The 17,791-nt window shown below is 45.2% G+C and overlaps 1 protein-coding gene across 2 annotated transcripts in view; it reads left to right on the forward strand.

Annotated features, from left to right (window-relative positions):
* The window catches only part of nectin1b (nectin cell adhesion molecule 1b), a gene marked incomplete at its 3' end in the record, with an annotated part of 156,131 nt that overhangs the window by 46,816 nt on the left and 91,524 nt on the right, over positions 1-17,791 (forward strand). For both annotated transcript variants that reach the window (XM_079272167.1, XM_079272168.1), the window contains exons 2-4: positions 10,457-10,828; positions 12,417-12,716; positions 13,586-13,703. In XM_079272167.1, the coding sequence (XP_079128293.1) occupies positions 10,457-10,828; positions 12,417-12,716; positions 13,586-13,703 (790 nt within the window). The remainder of the gene's footprint in view (positions 1-10,456; positions 10,829-12,416; positions 12,717-13,585; positions 13,704-17,791) is intronic.

The raw sequence follows: 17,791 nt of genomic DNA on the forward strand, positions 1-17,791 counted from the left end.
AGAAGTGCGCGCACGTAGCCTCCGTGTCACCCTGTGCTAATACTTCCAGATTTCCACGGGAGGTCTGTTGCCTGCGGCATCGTCTATACTCTCTGCTTTAATATCCTGAGTGCTATAATCTGGTCGCCACGTCTGACCCGCTGCGTGTCGATCTCGCTGCTTACCCTCCCCCGTAACTCCCCGAAATCCTCTACATCACATTTATGCAATCCCTAACCCAGCCCGTACCTGCTGCCGCCGAGGCCCTATTGATCGGCTCTTTCCTGTGAGGACGGCCGACAGCTGCCCCCGTTTGAGAGCCCATGAAATACTCACTGCGTTATTGTAAAATAACCAGCGCTCATCATCGTGTGCACTGAGCCCATCCTGTGGGCGAGGTGCTTTGTTGACTAATTGTCTGGTCCGCGTAAGTGCTCCCCAGTGTCTTAGCTCGAGATCTGTCTCATAAAGCATGTTATTATCGAGCTGTTATTGCTCTGCCCACCGTAGCATTTAGTTTCTGATACCACACTTTGACACTCTTAGCACCTGGATCTATGCCCCCCCCCCCCCCCCCCCCCCCAGGCAGTTTCAGTCAAACTGTAATGCTTACAGTCACTCATTTACCAGTTCGGGGGACTCCCCTCCCACTCGTTCACTCGTGCCCGGACCTTTTGTTTACTGACAGTTGCTTGCTATCTGGTATCAGTGGGTGATGTCATCTCGCCATTTGGTCAGGTAACGTCAGGGCTGTTTATTTTGTGTCGTAGAACCGAAACCGTGGTGGCCTTGTTTAGTTAAGCTGCAGGGGGGGGGGGGAGGGATGAGGGTCAGAGCTCTCTAATACTATGTTTACTCTCTCTCTCTCCCTCTTTATCTCTCTCTCTCTCTCCCTCTCTCTCTCCCTCTTTCTCGCTCTCTCTTTCTCTCCCCCTCTCTAGGGCAAAAGCCTTTTTTTTATTTTCGGGCCAGCTTCATTTGTCATTGCCACAGTCAAGACAACTAAAATCCCAGATTACTTCCAGCATATTTCTCATTCGATCAGAATACTGTTTGCTACTTTGAAATAGTCTGATAACAAAATGGAGAAGCTGCATTTTTCCCAGTGTTTCATTCATGGATGAATCATTTCCACGCTGCAATAAGATGAGAAGCTTCGTTGCGGGCGAGCTGATGCATCCCCTTGACATTTGAAATGCCTTTATGCTGCTCGAGAGGCGTGTGTGTGTGTGTGTGTGTGGCCCCTTGTGCTGCGAACCCTGTGTTGCCTCTCAAAGGTGATGGATGCAGCCACATTAGGTGAGAATCGGTGCATTCGGTTGACTGGCCGATGCTACGCACCGCCAACCCGAAAGTTTGGATTTTTCTAACCCACATGGAAAACACACTGCTACCGTGTGGCGGCGCTCGGTCATTACAAACGGCCAGTGGGAACATTTAAAAAAACAAAAACACGCACGGCCCCTTTCATGGAGCAATCCCAGATTGGGAAGTTGCCCAGCATAATAAATATTCCCGATAATCATTAACATTTACAGCTCAGCAGATGTTGCATTGTCCTCAATGAACGGGTGGGTTGTACAAAACACTGTTTCAAATTTGAACCAGATAGTGGCAAATTAGGAGCAGGTCTACTATCCATCTGTTCCAGCGAGGCTTTTCGCCCGCTTCTGCAGTTGCAATGTTTGCTCGGGGAGACGGAGGGTAGAGAGAACCGGTTTGGCAGGTACACCACTGTTTACCCAAGAGACCCAGCTGACGCACCATCAAATCGTGTCTGAGTGTAGATTAAAGCAATTTGCCTGACACATGCTGCTCCATCTCAAAACAAACCACAAAAAAAAAACAGCTGAATGGCCACGCTCAACTAAAAAGCAACATTAAACGTAGACTATGGCTGCTCGGCTAAATGAAGTGCCCGCCCTTCTGGAGTTGTAAAAGCCTCCGGTGAGATGGCGCCCAGTTATCCCTAATCATTTATTTCATTATGGAGTTCTGTTGATAGCACCAGCAAAATGCCACCGGTTGAGCTCCAAATCTCCGAGTGAAAGTGTGTTCCACCAAGGCAAGGCAAGTTTATTTGTATAGCACATTTCAACAACAAGGTAATTCAAAGTGCTTCACATGAAACCATCAAAAACATAAAGGCAAAAGTAAAGGAGATTTAAAACATACATTGAAACAATAATCGATGTCTCCCTGAGACATTACGCTGCACGCAATCAACCATACACTGCCGCAATTCTGCAATTACTCGCTCACAAACCACGTCTGGAAAAGATCTCTGCCGATCTGCGTTTTATAGTGTACGCCTTGCACGAACTCGGTCCCGGAGGAAATGGCGATATATTGTGCAGTCCTTTTAAAACCATTAAAAGCATCAAAACATAAGGCAAAAGAAAAGGAGATTTAACAGCAATTAAGAACAGTGTAAGAAATAAAATACAGTAGTAAAATGCAGAAATTGATTAATATATTAATTGAATGTGGTTCAATTAAAGGCAGCAGCAAACAGAAAAGTCTTCAATCTTGATTTAAATGAGCTGAGGGTCTCAGCAGACGTGCAGCTTTCTGGGACTTTGTTCCAGATATGTGGAGCAGAAAAACTGAACGCTGCTTCTCCATGTTTAGTTCTGACTCTGGGAACAGAAAGTAGACCGGTCCCAGACGACCTAAGGGGTCGGGATGGTTCGTAAGGTAGCAGCAGATCAGAGATGTATTTTGGCCCTAAACCATTCAGTGCTTTGAAAACCAACAGTATGATTTTAAAGTAAATTCTTTGTTGGACAGGAAGCCAGTGCAAAGACATCAGAACTGGAGTGATGTGGTCCACCCTCCTGGTCTGAGTGAGGACTCGAGCTGCAGTGTTCTGAATCAGCTGCAGCTTTCTGACGGATTTTTTACAGAGGCCTGTAAACACACCGTTACAGTAGTCCAGTCTGCTGAAGATAAATGCATGGACAAGTTTTTCCAAATCCTGTTGAGACATAAGTCCTCTAATCCTTGATATATTCTTCAGGTGATAGTAGGCTGATTTTGTAATTGTCTTGATATGGCTGTTCAGGTTGAGGTCTGAATCCATAACTACACCTAGATTTCTGGCTTGGTTTGTGGGTTTTAACATCAGTGATTGAAGCTGAGCGGTGATTTTCAATTGTTCGTCATTGGTACCAAAAACAATTACTTCTGTTTTATCTTTGTTTAATTGAAGAAAATTCTGGCTCATCCAGTTGTTGATTTGTTCAATGCAGTTACCCAGCCCTTGTATGGGATTATAGTCCCCTGGTGACATATTTATGTAGATTTGTGTGTCGTCTGCATAATTATGATAACACACTTTGTTGCTTTCCATAATCTGAGCTAGTGGAAGCATGTAGATGTTGAACAGAAGAGGCCCCAGTATTGAACCTTGGGGAACACCACATGTCATTTTAGTCAGCTCTGATGTGTAATCAGCTACAGACACAAAGTATTCTCGGTCCTTCAAGTAGGATTCAAACCAGTTAAGTGCTGTGCCAGAGAGTCCCACCCAGATTTTTTGTCTTTCTAGGAGTATGGCATGGTCGACCGTGTCGACTGCAGCACTGAGATCCAGTAACACTAAGACTGAACTTCTGCCATTGTCTATGTTTAAGTGGATGTCGTTGAAAACCTTAACAAGAGCAGTTTCAGTGCTGTGGTGCTGTCGAAAGCCTGACTGGAAAACATCAAAGCAGTTATTTACGGCCAAGAAGTTGGTCAGCTGTTGGAAAACCGCTTTTTCAATTATTTTACTTAAAAATGGGAGGTTTGATATTGGCCTGTAATTTTTCATCGTTGCGGAGTCTAAACTAGCCTTCTTTAGGAGCGGTTTAATAACTGCAGTTTTTAGGGCTTGTGGGAAGACACCTGAGAGAAGGGATGTGTTTACAATTTGTAAGAGATCAGTGGTCATGCAGTTTGAAATATTTTTGAAAAAGTGTGTTGGTAGAATATCCAAGCAGCAGGAGGATGACTTCAGATGTAGTATAATGTCTTCTAGGCTTCTACGGTCGATTGAATGAAATTGTGTCATGATATTTGAATGGATGTTATTCAGAGATCGGGACAACACATATCCTGTGGTTGATGTGGAGGCACTGACTGCTTGTCTAATTTTCTGAATTTTGTCAGTAAAAAAGGAGGCAAATTGATTGCATGCCCAGGTGGATTGGAGTTCAGCAGCTACCGACACTGGAGGGTTTGTTAGCCTGTCGACGGTAGCAAATAAGGCACGTGTATTGTTCTTGTTTTTGGTTATGATGTCAGAGAACAATGACTGCCTTGCATTTCTAAGTTCCAAATTATAATTGCGAAGTCTCTCTTTATAGATGTCACAGTGAACCTGGAGATTAGTTTTTCGCCACCTGCGCTCAGCTTTCCGACACTCTCGTTTCTCCATTTTGACCAACGTAGCATTTCTCCAAGGAGATCTTTGCTTACCCGAGACAACCTTCACTTTAGTGGGTGCAATGGCATCAATAATATTTTTTGCTTTAAAATTGAAGCCATCTACAAGCTCATTGACTGAGAGACAAGAGAGGGCTGGTGTGGAGGAGAACTTCTGAATAAATAGTTCACTGGTGTTTTCAGAGATGTAACGCTTTGTCACAACCTTGGTTTGGACATTTGTGTGCAAGGAGATTGCACTGTCAAAGAAAACACAGAAATGATCAGAGAGTGCAACATTAGTCACAGCAACCTTGGAAATGTTTACACCTTTGGTGATGATTAGGTCCAGAGTGTGCCCCCTGTTGTGGGTGGGTCCTGTCACATGCTGAGTCAGATCATAGTTATCAAGGACACCACATAGTTCTACAGACTCTCTGTCCTGGGGATTATCAACATGGATATTAAAATCACCAACAATAACAACACAGTCAAAAAGTTAAAAATGTTTTTCCTGACAGAGACCTGACATTTAATAAAGCTAAGTTTAATGTGGTTAAAACTTTCTTTGCCCAATTTATTTGGACAGGCTGACGAGGAATGTATGCTAAGTTTGCATGTTTACTATTGTTTCTTCGCAGCCTCACCTTTCTTTTTCTATGAACTTGCAGGACAGGAATTGAAATGGCTAACTGCATACAGGGCCCCGACTTTTCCTGGAGAGAGTCATTGGTGTCATTAGCCTTGTAGCCTGGACCCAGAAGATATCAATTATTTGGGGAATAAACAAATAACTACCCCCCGCCCCCCCCCCCCCCCCCCCACACACACATGAACACCCCATGTGTGGTCATGAATAGGAGAGCACAGAAGCCCGTACCATAGCCGTGGGAACTGGGACTGCATCAAACAGTAATTATCCCCAGTGGCTCAAGCCGTGTTGTATCCAACCAGCATCCCACCTAAGTAACAATGGAGTAACCAAAGCACACCGAGCACTGAGAGATGATGCGTCTTCATGTGATAAGCTTTTAATCTGTGTTTGGCAAGAAGTTTATACCAAAATACTGTTGATTTATCTGCCTGAATGTCGAAGTGGAGCTGCAGTAGGAGAGACTGTTGCATCTCTGCACACTCAGCTATCACAGATAGTATGACCTATTTGCCTGAATTACATTTTGGTGTATCCAACTGTAGTTGGATAGGAGCAGGAAACATTTCCCGTCAACCAAAAGACGAGAGAGCGTTCAGCCCTGGTGAAAAATGGAAACTTGTCACTCTCTCCTCCCATAAAAGCAGACGACATTTAGGTCCAAGAAAGGCGCAGTTTAATGACATCGCGTCACGCATTTTCTGGGTTTTCTGAAGTCTTCAAACTTCAAACGGCGAACATCTCACTGCCATTTGGGACCGACAGTGTGCTAAGTTGCCTGGTGCGGCTTTAAATAGAAGACAGTAATCAGTGCCTCTTTTAAAATCTGCATAAGAGTCCTATTTAATCTTGGCCTTTCTTCACATCGCAGCAGCCGGAGGTGAATTATTCTGAACTTTGTTTGACTCGGGCACAAATGGATTTCTCTTGGATGAGCTTGGCCCATGCTAAATGAGCCAACTATTGTCTTTTGACATGTTGTTGGTTGTGGGCCAGTTCAGCTCAGAAAAAAGAAAGAAAGACAATGGTGTTAAATATATATCCATTGCGAGATGAGCTGCCAAAAAAATATAAATTAAGCTTCCTCGGCTTTAGGGGAGATGCCCTGGTTTTCATTTTAGGGTTTTATGGTTTTGTTATTGTTTATGTAGAGCACGGTCTGCTTTTACATTGTACTGAGGCATATCTGGGATAAAACAGATGGATGAATGTAGTAAATTCAGTTGAAACTTTAATTTGATAATTCTTTTTTCCCTCTGCAGCAGAGACAGAAAGCAAATATGAAATGTTAATGTTTCTCATTCATTTTTGATTTGTTACAGAAAGGGAATCAAGCTTGTTTTTCCATATCCGTGTTTGTTTTCCCACGTGGGCGTCAACATCTCTGATTGATTTAAAGTGACTAAAGCAACTCCTCTGACTGCAACAAGAAGTCTGATTGTATTGAAGTCTATGAGAAAATTACTCTACTTCTCACTTGATTTGTTACCTCAGTAAACATTGTGATCATGAGTTTATGGTCTCAATCACGAGTTTCAAGTCTTCAATACAGCATGATGTTCATTTATGGTCAATTATTGTCCATTTAGAGTAAAACAGACCATAAAGCAGGGTATACTTTAGGGCGGGGCTACCTTGGGATTGACAGGTCGCTACCACAGCGTTGTCTGGTCGGGGAGTCTTAGAGGTTCTGTTTTACAACTTTAACCCCTTCACAGTGTGCTTTCAGTTCATGGACGTTAATGGTAACTTTGTAAATTGTAAAGTTGCTTGATCGTGCTTCGCTCCACCCTATCGTGTCATTATGGGTTGCAAAAAAACAAGATGGCGACGAACTCGAAAGCTTCAAAACCGTCCACTTCTTACATACAGACTAGGATTTTATACACATTCACCCCTCAGCTGTTCTGATCAGAACTCTGCAGTGAGGATTGCATTTCCTTGGCTATCGTCCACGCACCGTCGGAGGCCCATTTGACCGAAGGCTGTTATTTGGTGCAGGACATTGTCCAATGTGCCATATGCAAAACAACACAAAGCACATGCTTTTGCTTGCTGCCTGACAGGCCAGGTCTTATTACATCTGAATGCTCTGTGCACAGCTCCGTGCCGCGGCCTTGGGAGTCTCTTGCTATCAGCGCAGGGCCAGACGGTACAGCAGCTGTTTGAATAGTGCCCCTTATGTCCCCCTTGATCCAAATCAGCTCACCTGGTGTGAATCAAACCACTTTTTATTTTATATATATATATATATATATATATATATATATATATATATATATATATATATATATATATATATATATATATATATATATATATATATATATATATATATATATATATATATATATAAATAGGACTCCTCTCTCAAGGCCGGCGTGTAGCCTCAGGTGTGTTAGAGCATGACTGTCCCCCCCGCTCACTCTTTCGTCAGTATTGGAACAAATCAGCACAAGAAGCGACAACGCGAGCCAGGCTGTAAACCCCGCAGCACACCTACAAATCTCCCTGAGGCGCCGCCTTCCTCTCCCCCTCGCCAGTACTGCATATCCACTACTTTACATTATCTTTTTTTTTTCCCCTCCCTCCTCGGTTTCTGCACCACTGGCTCTCATAACCCTCACAGAAATCTCCCCTCCTAATGCCTCTCGCATGCATGCGGCTCTGCTCCTCTGCTCCTCTATGGCTTTGCCGCGCAGTGGTGTAGTCTGTAATTACAGCTCCAGTGTGCTTAGTCCACTCAAGGACTCCTCCAGTCCTTGAGTGAAAGGGGTCCCTGTGGGCGCCCCCCGGCCCCCTTCACGGAGGGGGGGATTTGGGCTCTGTGGCTGTGTAATTACGCCTATTCCTCTGGTGCCATTTGCATGAGCCGCTGTTTATTTGGTTCAGTCTGAGTGGGGAGCGTCGGACTCGAAGGAGGAAGAGCAGAGCGAGGGAGGGAGGGAGGGGCTGCAGCTTTTCACACAGCCAGTCCCTGCCAGTATTGTTTCAGCAGTCAAGCGGGTGAGGTCTGGCCAGGTACATATTTATGAGTTTTTACAGCCCACCCCCCACATCGCTCCAATTTAAGATTAAACTTTAACTGGTGTTGTCACACAGTAAATTGTTTGCTTTTTCAAAACAAAAAAAAATCATACTCGAGCCGCCACAACTGGTAATCTAAGCTGTGATAAAATGGAGTAAAGTATTGCCCCCGAGGTGCACAAGGACACAGGTGTTTCTCAAGGTGCAGATGACGAGGTTGTCAGTCCTCCCTGTCAAACCGTATTAACAAATCAATCTGTCATCGTCAAACTCCCCCAAGTTTAAACCTCCACAGAGAGGGCCCGGCTGATGCGATCAGAAGGAAATGAAAGATGATGTGCACTCAGTAACTTGAAAAGGTTGTCACTTAGTTTTTTCTTATTTTATATTATATATGATTCGATGTCTGCAGCGGAGGCTGTACTCGAGCGAAGGTACACAACAATGGATAGAAATTGCCTTTCTCTCGTGATGCGCTGCTTCTCCGGCGCGAGCCGTTCAACCCGCCCCGCCGTGAAAAGATGGAAAGAAAATACATTGTTCGTCTTAATGGTCTTCCAGCCAGAGTCTGAGCCAAATGTTTCCTCACATCGCACGTGCATCGGGCCTCTGTGTCCTCCGGCTGACTACCTACAGTTTTTATAAGAGGAGCAGCCGCTGCTTGGACAGTTTGACAGCCTGCACAAACAGCTCCCCCTCCACTCTGCTGCAGATTCATGTACAGCTGAAGATCGACTACATTAGATATTGTATTCAGTGGGTGTATACATAAACCGATCCCTCTCTCACATATTCTTCCACATTTAAAAGCCCCCTGTGGAAGCTTTATCGCCGAACGCAGCGATTATCCGTCATTGTGATGCGGTTACTCAGCGTTAAGGAGCCGCACCGTTTGTGTGTGCGCGGCCTCCGGTCCTCCACTTTAAGGCAACAACATATTTCCTCTCTATTTTATGGCTTCATTCACCGGTGGCTTTATGAGTCCAGCGTGATTTACGGAGGGGTTTCAGTGTTTCTTCCTGTGGGTCTTCGTCCATCCATGGGAGATAATTATAGCTGCGGCTGGTTGTAAATAGGAAGCCCAACCAGGGGGTTGTCGGACCAGGAAACGGGACATCTCCAGACTTCACCTGGAAAAGGAACATAAATTAGAGCCTGAGATAACAGAGATGTGTGGAAGACAACAGTATGCTGCAGCCCTGCGGCACTTCAGGGACACGTCTGTTCAGCCGCAGTCATTTCAGACCCCAGACCAAGTGTGAGTGAAAGTTGCTTTCTTTCGAGACTCACATTGAAGGAACAAAGAAGGACAAGAGAAGAAAGAGGAGATGCAACAATTATTTCCAATTTGGATTCATCTTTTTTTTTTGTGATTTATCAATTTAATTATTTCCAGAAAAAAAAGCAAAACCCGAAGATATTTAGTGCGCCATGATACAAAACAGAAAAAAAAGCTGGAAGTTGCAAAGTTTTGCCATATTTGTAGAACAAAAGGACTTAAGTGATGAATTGATCAATACAAAGTGTTGCCAGTTACTTTTCTCCGGCAATCACTGAATCGTTCGTGCACCAGACAAAAGCAGGCCGGCCGAAAGGGACAGCCGATGCCAGGATGTTGACACACGATGCATCAAGTAAAGAGCCAGGGGCCACGAGAAAGAGGGGAGGTTTACACTTGAGTTTAGCAAGAGGTCAGCTTATGCATGAAAGAAGAAACCACAGGCCAGTTTACAGATGACCGTCCTTGCTAATTGACCTTTTATTTACATTTTTTTTCACCATCAAACTCCCCGCAGGCTTAGACAGCAGGGGAGAGGACCGTAGTTGCTGTTTTCTTTTATATAGATGTGTGTGGTGCTTACACAGGACTCCACATTGTTTCTTTTAATAGGAGCTCCAGGCAATCATTGAAGTATTTGTGTGTAAAAAGTAATTAAAATTACAATGGGCCAGCCAGTGTGTTGCTGGGTAGGTGGAGGGGGGGGGGGGGGGCAGCAGCAGACGATGACTTTGCTCCACCTCACTGCCCTTGTGCTCATTCATTAGTGATGCATTGGTCCTCGCTCGGCCCTTCAGAAGCAGTACCCTCGTGGACAACGACGGGCTCGTGTAGATGTGCCCATTTTGTTAATATCTCGCCCAGCTTTTACACGCCAACACCATGTAGAGACTCTTGACACCGATGTATGGGGAGCAGACGTCGCCGCCACGGCATTTGGCGAGTGCGTGGACTGAGTGTTGTGCGTGCCAGTACCTAGGAGGCTGAATGGACTCTTTGACTCTCAGTGCATGTACTTGCTATTGACTGGAGTGCTTTGCTTGGCCTTGGACGCATTTTAATCGTAATTACATGTTTCTGTTTCTTCTTCTCCTCTTGTTTGTTACTTCTAGATGGCAACGGGCAGATGGTGCAGATGGACTCCAGCAAGTCCGGCTTTGTGGGCTCACGAGCGGAGCTGCGCTGCATCTTCATCAACAGCAACCCGCCGGTTAAGATCTCCCAAGTCACCTGGCAGAAGCTCCTCAACGGCACCAAGCAGAACGTGGCCATAGCCAACCCGGCCCTCGGCGTGTCCGTCCTGCCGCCCTTCAAGGAGCGCGTGAGCTTCAAGCAGCAGGCGGTCCGCCTTCGCACACCCTCGCTGGAGGACACCACCATCGTGTTCTCCAGCCTGCAGCTGTCTGACGAGGCTGCCTACATCTGCGAGTACACCACGTTTCCCGCGGGAAACCGTGAGAACATGGTCAACCTCACTGTATTTGGTAAGAACGTAGTGAAATCGTGAAATGTTACAATTTTGGAGATTATCCATCTTTTTCTTTTTTCAGATGAAATCTGCAACCGCTGTAATTTCTAAAGTAAAAAAAACAGAGCCCCCCCCCCCCCCCCCCCCCCCCCCTATATCTAAGAAATCTAATCTAAGCTCTTTTTGGTAATATCTTTTCTTCTTTATCTAGATCGGATTTGTCTCCACAGACGCAATATGTTTTTGGCCCAAATATAAATGTCTGCTTTGTCAAATCGGGAAGTTACGAACTCTAAAGTCTTTCCAAGTTGTTTCCGTTGATGAGATTTATGGTCCCAAAAATGTGGCTTGCCTGTCAAAAGCATGTATCATCAGCTCCCTCCGGCCTTTTATTGCTGGCCTGAAGAGAAGTCACAGGGACTTTAAACCCGTTCCCTAAATTTGGTTTCTCTTCGACCCCGAGGCAGCAAAAAAAAAAACTTATTTTTTCCTGAATCAGATAACACGGTAAAGCTGACATCTTCCTTTTTAGCAAAAGGCCAAACGAAAGTCCTTTTACAGCTCAGTGTTACATCGCCACAGGCTTCCTGGTTAAGCAGGCCGAATGCCTTTGGAACACCTCAGACCAGGTGCTGTTCCTCTGTTTGCTAAAGCCGCTGCTACAATCCTGTTGTTTACCATTAAACCTCCCGGTCCTGTGATTGGGCGAACAGCACCGTCAACCATCACGGTTGAGTCATTCCATTGAGGACCCTGTTGTGTATACAATGTGCAGTGTTGAGGGGTGACGTGTCGTCTAACACCACTCCCAGATTGACCCATACGGTTTAAAAAATAGGAAACCGCTGCAGAGTCAATAAAAATGGCAGGTGAGACGGAAATCTGAAGGCCACTTCAGAGTGTGTAATTTGGCTTGAATAATGTCATCTTGTGGGGAGGGGAAAAGGAGTGCCTGAGACGCAGCTTTGAAAAGGTTGCGCGCTCACTCTGATTAAGCATCTACCGGTAATTAGAAAGTAAGTGTTGGTGTGTTTTCCATTAAGTCCCAGTAAGAGAAAAAAGCACTTGGCTTAAGTAGTCCCTGTTGCCAGGGCTTTCTTGTCAGCTCTGAGACCCAATCTTGTGTCACCGAGCCTCCCATGTCTTTTTCTAAGGCTTCCGCCGGCTCAGTGAATGTTTTGGAACCTGCGTGCAGATAACCAAGCGGCGGCGTTTCAAAGAGGCCTCTTCACGGCCTATCTCTTTCAGCTGTGCATCCGCTCAAGCCTGCCTTTTGATGTGCTGGAAGTAGATGGCTAATTGGCAACTCACAAAGGATTCAAATTGGATGACATTTGGGTAGGCAAGTGGGTTGTACATCGGCGAGAGCTTGGACAGCGGCTTTGACTTTTAAGGAAGGAAAGAAGCAAAACTTTGTGTGGTTTGAGGCAGAACCCTGTTTTCATCTCATCCCCCTTAGTTTTATTTACCTCGAATATCTGACTAATGGTGAAGTAGACGCTATAATCTGAGGGAAACTGAAAGAAAATACACAATATATCTGTTTAATGAGCTTTAATTACATTTCAAGTAACTTGATTTGCTTGGTCCCCTCCCCTCCACAGCTCGGCCTATGACTCATATGACCCTGACAACGCCCACGATCGTGGCCAGGGCCTCGAAACGCAAGATGACCGTTGCCACTTGCGTGTCGGCCAACGGGAAGCCCCCTAGCGTGATCAAGTGGGAAACCAGGTTGAAGGGCGAAGCCACTTTCGAGGAGACGCGCAACCAAAACGGGACGGTGACGGTACGGAGCAACTACTTGGTGGCGCCGAGCCGCGAGACCCACAAGCAGAAGCTGACGTGCATCGTGACGTACCAGGGGGAAAAGATCAAAGACAGCGTGGTGCTCAACGTGCAGTGTAAGAATCTGCTCTCTTAAATAAAAAAAAATCACTTTTCCTACGCTTTTGCAAATACATTTGGGTATTTAGAGTGCCTACCAACCCAAAAACTGTTAAATACGACGACACAGTCAGTTTTCTGGGGGGCTACCTACATCAGAAAACATGTGATTCAACAATATACAGTATTTTTCTCACAAGCCAAATAGAGCAGACAAGCGCTAACCAGAGTGTTTCAAACAGAGGGTGAATGCAAGTATATTCAGACAGACGGTATGAGAAAAGTAAATGTTTTTTGAACAGTGAGTTATGTAAACATGTTCTGGTATAAAACTAAAACACAAGTCCCCTTTAAGTTTTTTATTTTTGTTTTATTTGTAAATATTTTCACAAAAAAAAGTTAGTTTCCTGCTTTTAGAGTAAACGGATCACCACAGTTTACAGTCAACAAAGGTCCTCTGGCGAACACAGCTTTTCCAGTTGAACAGTCAAGAGCTGATTCCTGATTTTTCAATTTTTTTGGAATAATTCACAAAATTCGCATCTTTAAAGCATATCTTTAAAAAAAAAACAACAACACTGAAACAACCTCTGTGCTGTACTGAATGTAGGAGTTCACTGCTTTTTTGTTCGATTGAATTCTCCCATCCACTCGTATTCCAGGTGTGTGCTAGATTAGAATTGTATACTTAACTTAACAGTATTCACCCCTAACGACAGTAATGTAAAAACAAAAAAGCCGTAAAGTGTTAAAAGTGTGCAGAAATGGTTGAAAGGTTTTTAGCAACAGCTAAGTTGCTTCCACAGAGGTACAGTGAAGTGATTCGGGAGTGTTTTCTGACGATGTCATGAAGCGATGAACTGACTCCGGTGTGCCTCCCTTGCAGACGAACCTGATGTGAAGATCGAAGGCTTTGATGGAAACTGGTACCTGAACCGTCCCAATGTTCAGCTGACCTGCAGGGCTGACGCCAACCCCCCTGTCACCATCTACCAGTGGAAACTGTGAGTCTGACTGAACCCCAACAAAAGCCATTGCAACGTGTTGTTTCTCTCACCTTATGTTCCTGACTGGAACAAAAAAGAAAGTGGAGGAATTACTAAAGCTATTTTATAGAACGGCCTTGTTCAATGCAGTCTGCGCTTTTCCAACATTTGTTTCAAGTCATATATATATAAGAAAGTAATCTGCAAAGATAAAAACACACCAACTCCCTTCATCCTCTCCAGAAAAGTGTCTCTGTTTATTTGTTTGTTTATGAGACGTGTAATGAAGATAAGACCCGAGGCAGAGCCCAACGGTGCTATTACACACGCCCCTATCTGCACTGACGGTCACGGATGCTGGGTGATAAATGCAAACAGAACGCGCTTCGCTTTGAAGCAGGAGGACCGGCATGCAGGTAGAGAGGGGCAAGAAAGGCGCCATTGTTGGTGGCGTTGTGTTCTCTGCAGGGCACAGAAGGCCAAGGCTTGTCTCTGACACAGGAGGGGAGGGGTGGAGCCCAACGCTGGAGTCGGAGCCGAGGATTAGGCCGGCATACCGCGGGGCTGACATCACTGTTTTCTTGCCTCGGAGACTCTCGCTGCAAATACATGAGCAAAAAAGAGATGCCAACATGTTTTTAAGGCCTCGGGGGGGAATCACCAAATGACCCCGGGTTTGATGTGCTCTGAGTAATTGCATGAAAGCTTGGTCTTGTGGAAATGATGTGGTTTGCATTCAAGCACTGAGACAGCTAGAATGCAACCAGAGCGTTTGCTGAAATTTACACTGATCGAACTCAGATGCAAAATAGAATTTTAGAAAAACAGCAAAAAGTCTGTTCAGCTCTCTGAGTACAAAGCAACTTTTGTGAGCGTATCACTGTTCTAAATGAAAGTATTATGCGGTAAAATCGAGAGATAAATGTGGCAATTTGTCGTGTAATTGCTCGGTTAAGGCGGGGTTGAGAAATATGTCATTGGACTTGAGTGGATGTGGATTAACAGACCATTGTGTCCTCATTGTATCTACTCTACGGGCCACTGTTGGATTTTAATGAGGCACGGGGAGGTTTTTTTTCTTCTCGTGCATAGATTTATCTCTGAGGGCAGAAACACTGACACACACAGAGCAGCAGAAGAAAAAAAAGACAAGATAGAGAAGAATTGACCTGCTCGGTTTTTATTCCCTCTTTTTTGAATTCATTTTTTGATCAGAGGCAAGGGGAGATTTAGGGAGATAGTGGACGATAGGGCGAGAAGAGGAGGAGGGTAAAGAGATGTGATCTAGAAAGCCGAGGGCACTGTGCTGACAGATAGGAGGGGACGGCCATTGCTGCACTGAAAATGAGATCCCAAATCTGTTGTGAAGGTTCCCCTGGGCTCCACTGTGGAGGTCAGCACAAGGCTGTGACGGAAGGATCCGGAACAGGCCGGCAGGATTGCGTCACACTCAACCACACACACACCTACACACACACACACACACACACACACGCACGCACACACACACACACACACACACACACGAGAGGTGCAGCCAAATCCAATGAATACGAATGCCTCTGATACAGATCCAGATTATTCCCGTATATACTATACACTGTATAGTATCTATCTATTTCAGTGAGATCATAAGTTTGTATCTTTTATTTTCTAATTCACTTGGCTTATTGTAGCTGCTATCTGCATTCACTTTTCACACTTTTTTGTGTGTGTTCCCCAGCATGGTGTGGAGTGTGCAGAAAGCTTTGGCATACACGACCACAATCCTTGAAAAAGAGAATTTGTGCGTCTTTGATTTTTTATTTTTTTTCCCGAGAGCACAAAGCCAGAGCTATTCTCAAAATGGGTGAATGGGGAGCTGCGTTCAAGGACCCAGTTTGAACTTCATTGTTTGTTTTAGAAATGTTTGTTTGTAGGCCATGCTCATTTGCTGAGTCTGTTTTAAGTCTTCAGTGGGCACAGGAATACTAAGTGGGGGAAGGGAGGGGCCAAAGAGTTGTTTATGATCACAAATAACTCAATTACTTACGTGCTGAGATTTCAGATGAAATATATATATATTTTTTTCTTCTCTTTCCCTGAAAAGCAACATTGGAGCTCACACATCCTCTCCCTCCACGGTGCGTTGTCAGTTGCTCAGAGATGTGAGGTTGCGTGACATCAGAAAGCCGTATTGTCATTGCTGCACTTTGCAGCGGGATCGCCTCAAATGCCACACTCATTAGCCAGCTCACTTGTCTCTATCTGGAAAATGTGATTGTACTGTTAACGTCGATTAAAGGCCAACGTAAGGAACTGTTGGTTCACTTCACCGGTAGCTGTGCGTAAGACTCACAGATTGCCGGATGCCCTTTTTAAATTATATTTGAGTCAGGTTTATTGCCCCTTTTACGGAACATAATTAGTTCGTAAATTGTCTGCGGCGCCTCAAAGCCGATGAAAGCTTGCATTAAGCATTAAACAGGAAAGTAAGGACACTTTCAGCCAGCTAAGCAGATAGCTGATGGATTGAAGACGCCATCCTTTCATGCTACGTATGTTAGTTTGAAGCACAGAAGCCACTCGGTTTCTTACTTTAATGATTATTTGAATCTCTTCTAATCCTTTGCCCGTCACGAATGTGAATTGTCTTATTAGACCTGATAATGAATAACATTGATATTTTAAATTCAGGCCTTTAAGCACCCACCGTTTTCTTCATTTCGGCAGTAAATCAATTGGGCTTTGCAGAACTCAGCATTTGATAAAGGCTCACAAGGTAACTGATTATTGAATCGTGACGTTCTGTATTGAGGGTTGTTTGCAGCTCCATTGCAAGACGCATCGCCAGGGTGGCAGAGGGGAAACAACTCGGCCATATCTCTCTCTGTTACTTCTGTTCTGTGCTGCGGACACTCTGCTACTCAGAGAAAAAAACTGGAAAATAACAAAAACTATGCTTTTGACTCTGACTTGTCCTGAAAGTTCGCGCCATAATTTGGACTTAACACATATGGATCAGCAGTTTCTAACTGGCAATTCACGTAAGATGAATTAACAAATAGCCCGTCACTGTGTATAGTTCCCCCCCGTCATCAACGAGCCTTCTTGAAAGCCTGCTTAGCCCAGCCCAAGTGCTTGGCGTAAGGCCACTGTTGGCGTGAGACCTCATTGCGTCGTCTCCCCGCAGTGTCTTTGTGTTTTTCTCTGGCTGCAATACATGGAGCATCACATTGTTTGTAATGTTCCCGCACACCAGCGGTTCTCAAAGTGTCTCTCCGACGTGGAGAGCAGGCCCGGGAGTGAAGGAAGGGAGGCCTTTTCCAGCATCTTTATTGTTCAAAGAAACCAATGTCACCCCGCGCACACAGCAGCAGCTCACCGCGATCACACCGGCGCGCCGCTCAATACCATCACAGTCGCGTTTGTAACTCTACTTAAATCCATTCAGCGCAGCCGATGAAGCTGATCGAAGAGGAAGTAGACAGGAAACATCCAATTGTCACGAAATTTGATACCCGCCCCGCAGCCTCCGGGCTCCATGACATGCGCGGAGGGGTGCTCGTGCACCGCGCCCTCAGAAGTGTGCTGACCTGATCAAAGGACACAAGTCTGAGCGTGCCGTGTAGAGATACAGCCGACCATGAAGACAAACACCTCGGGCGGGAGAGAGAGAGACTGGGCTCCAGTTCTCATTGACAGCCCGGCATTTTTTGGTGGATATTCTGCATTTATCGCTTGATCAGCTGCCTCTGCTGACGGCTCCCCCGAGCTTTGAGTCCAGCCGTGTGAGCTGTGCTGTGCCGTGGGTAGAGGAAAGAAGCCCCCCCAACCCCCTCCTACAACTGTCTGTTTTGTATCCCACATGCCAAAAAGAAAAAAAAGAAAAAGGCCTGTGTCCTCAGGCATCAACTATGTCCTACCTGTTTGGACCTGCTGGGATTCCCTGTCCTCACAATTTAGTTTGGACTTGATGGATGATGGCTGAAATAAAGCACTGTCAAATATTTCTGGTATTTATCTCAGCCTCACACACTCACATCCAGGTTTGTTTGGCACTAGAGACTCTATTTTTCATGCGCCTTGAATTGCTTTGCCGCTCCTGGGAGAGGGATTCCATTTAT

This window comes from Melanostigma gelatinosum (genome assembly GCF_949748355.1).
Source record: "Melanostigma gelatinosum genome assembly, chromosome: 7".
In the NCBI taxonomy this organism is placed as follows: Eukaryota; Metazoa; Chordata; class Actinopteri; order Perciformes; family Zoarcidae; genus Melanostigma; species Melanostigma gelatinosum.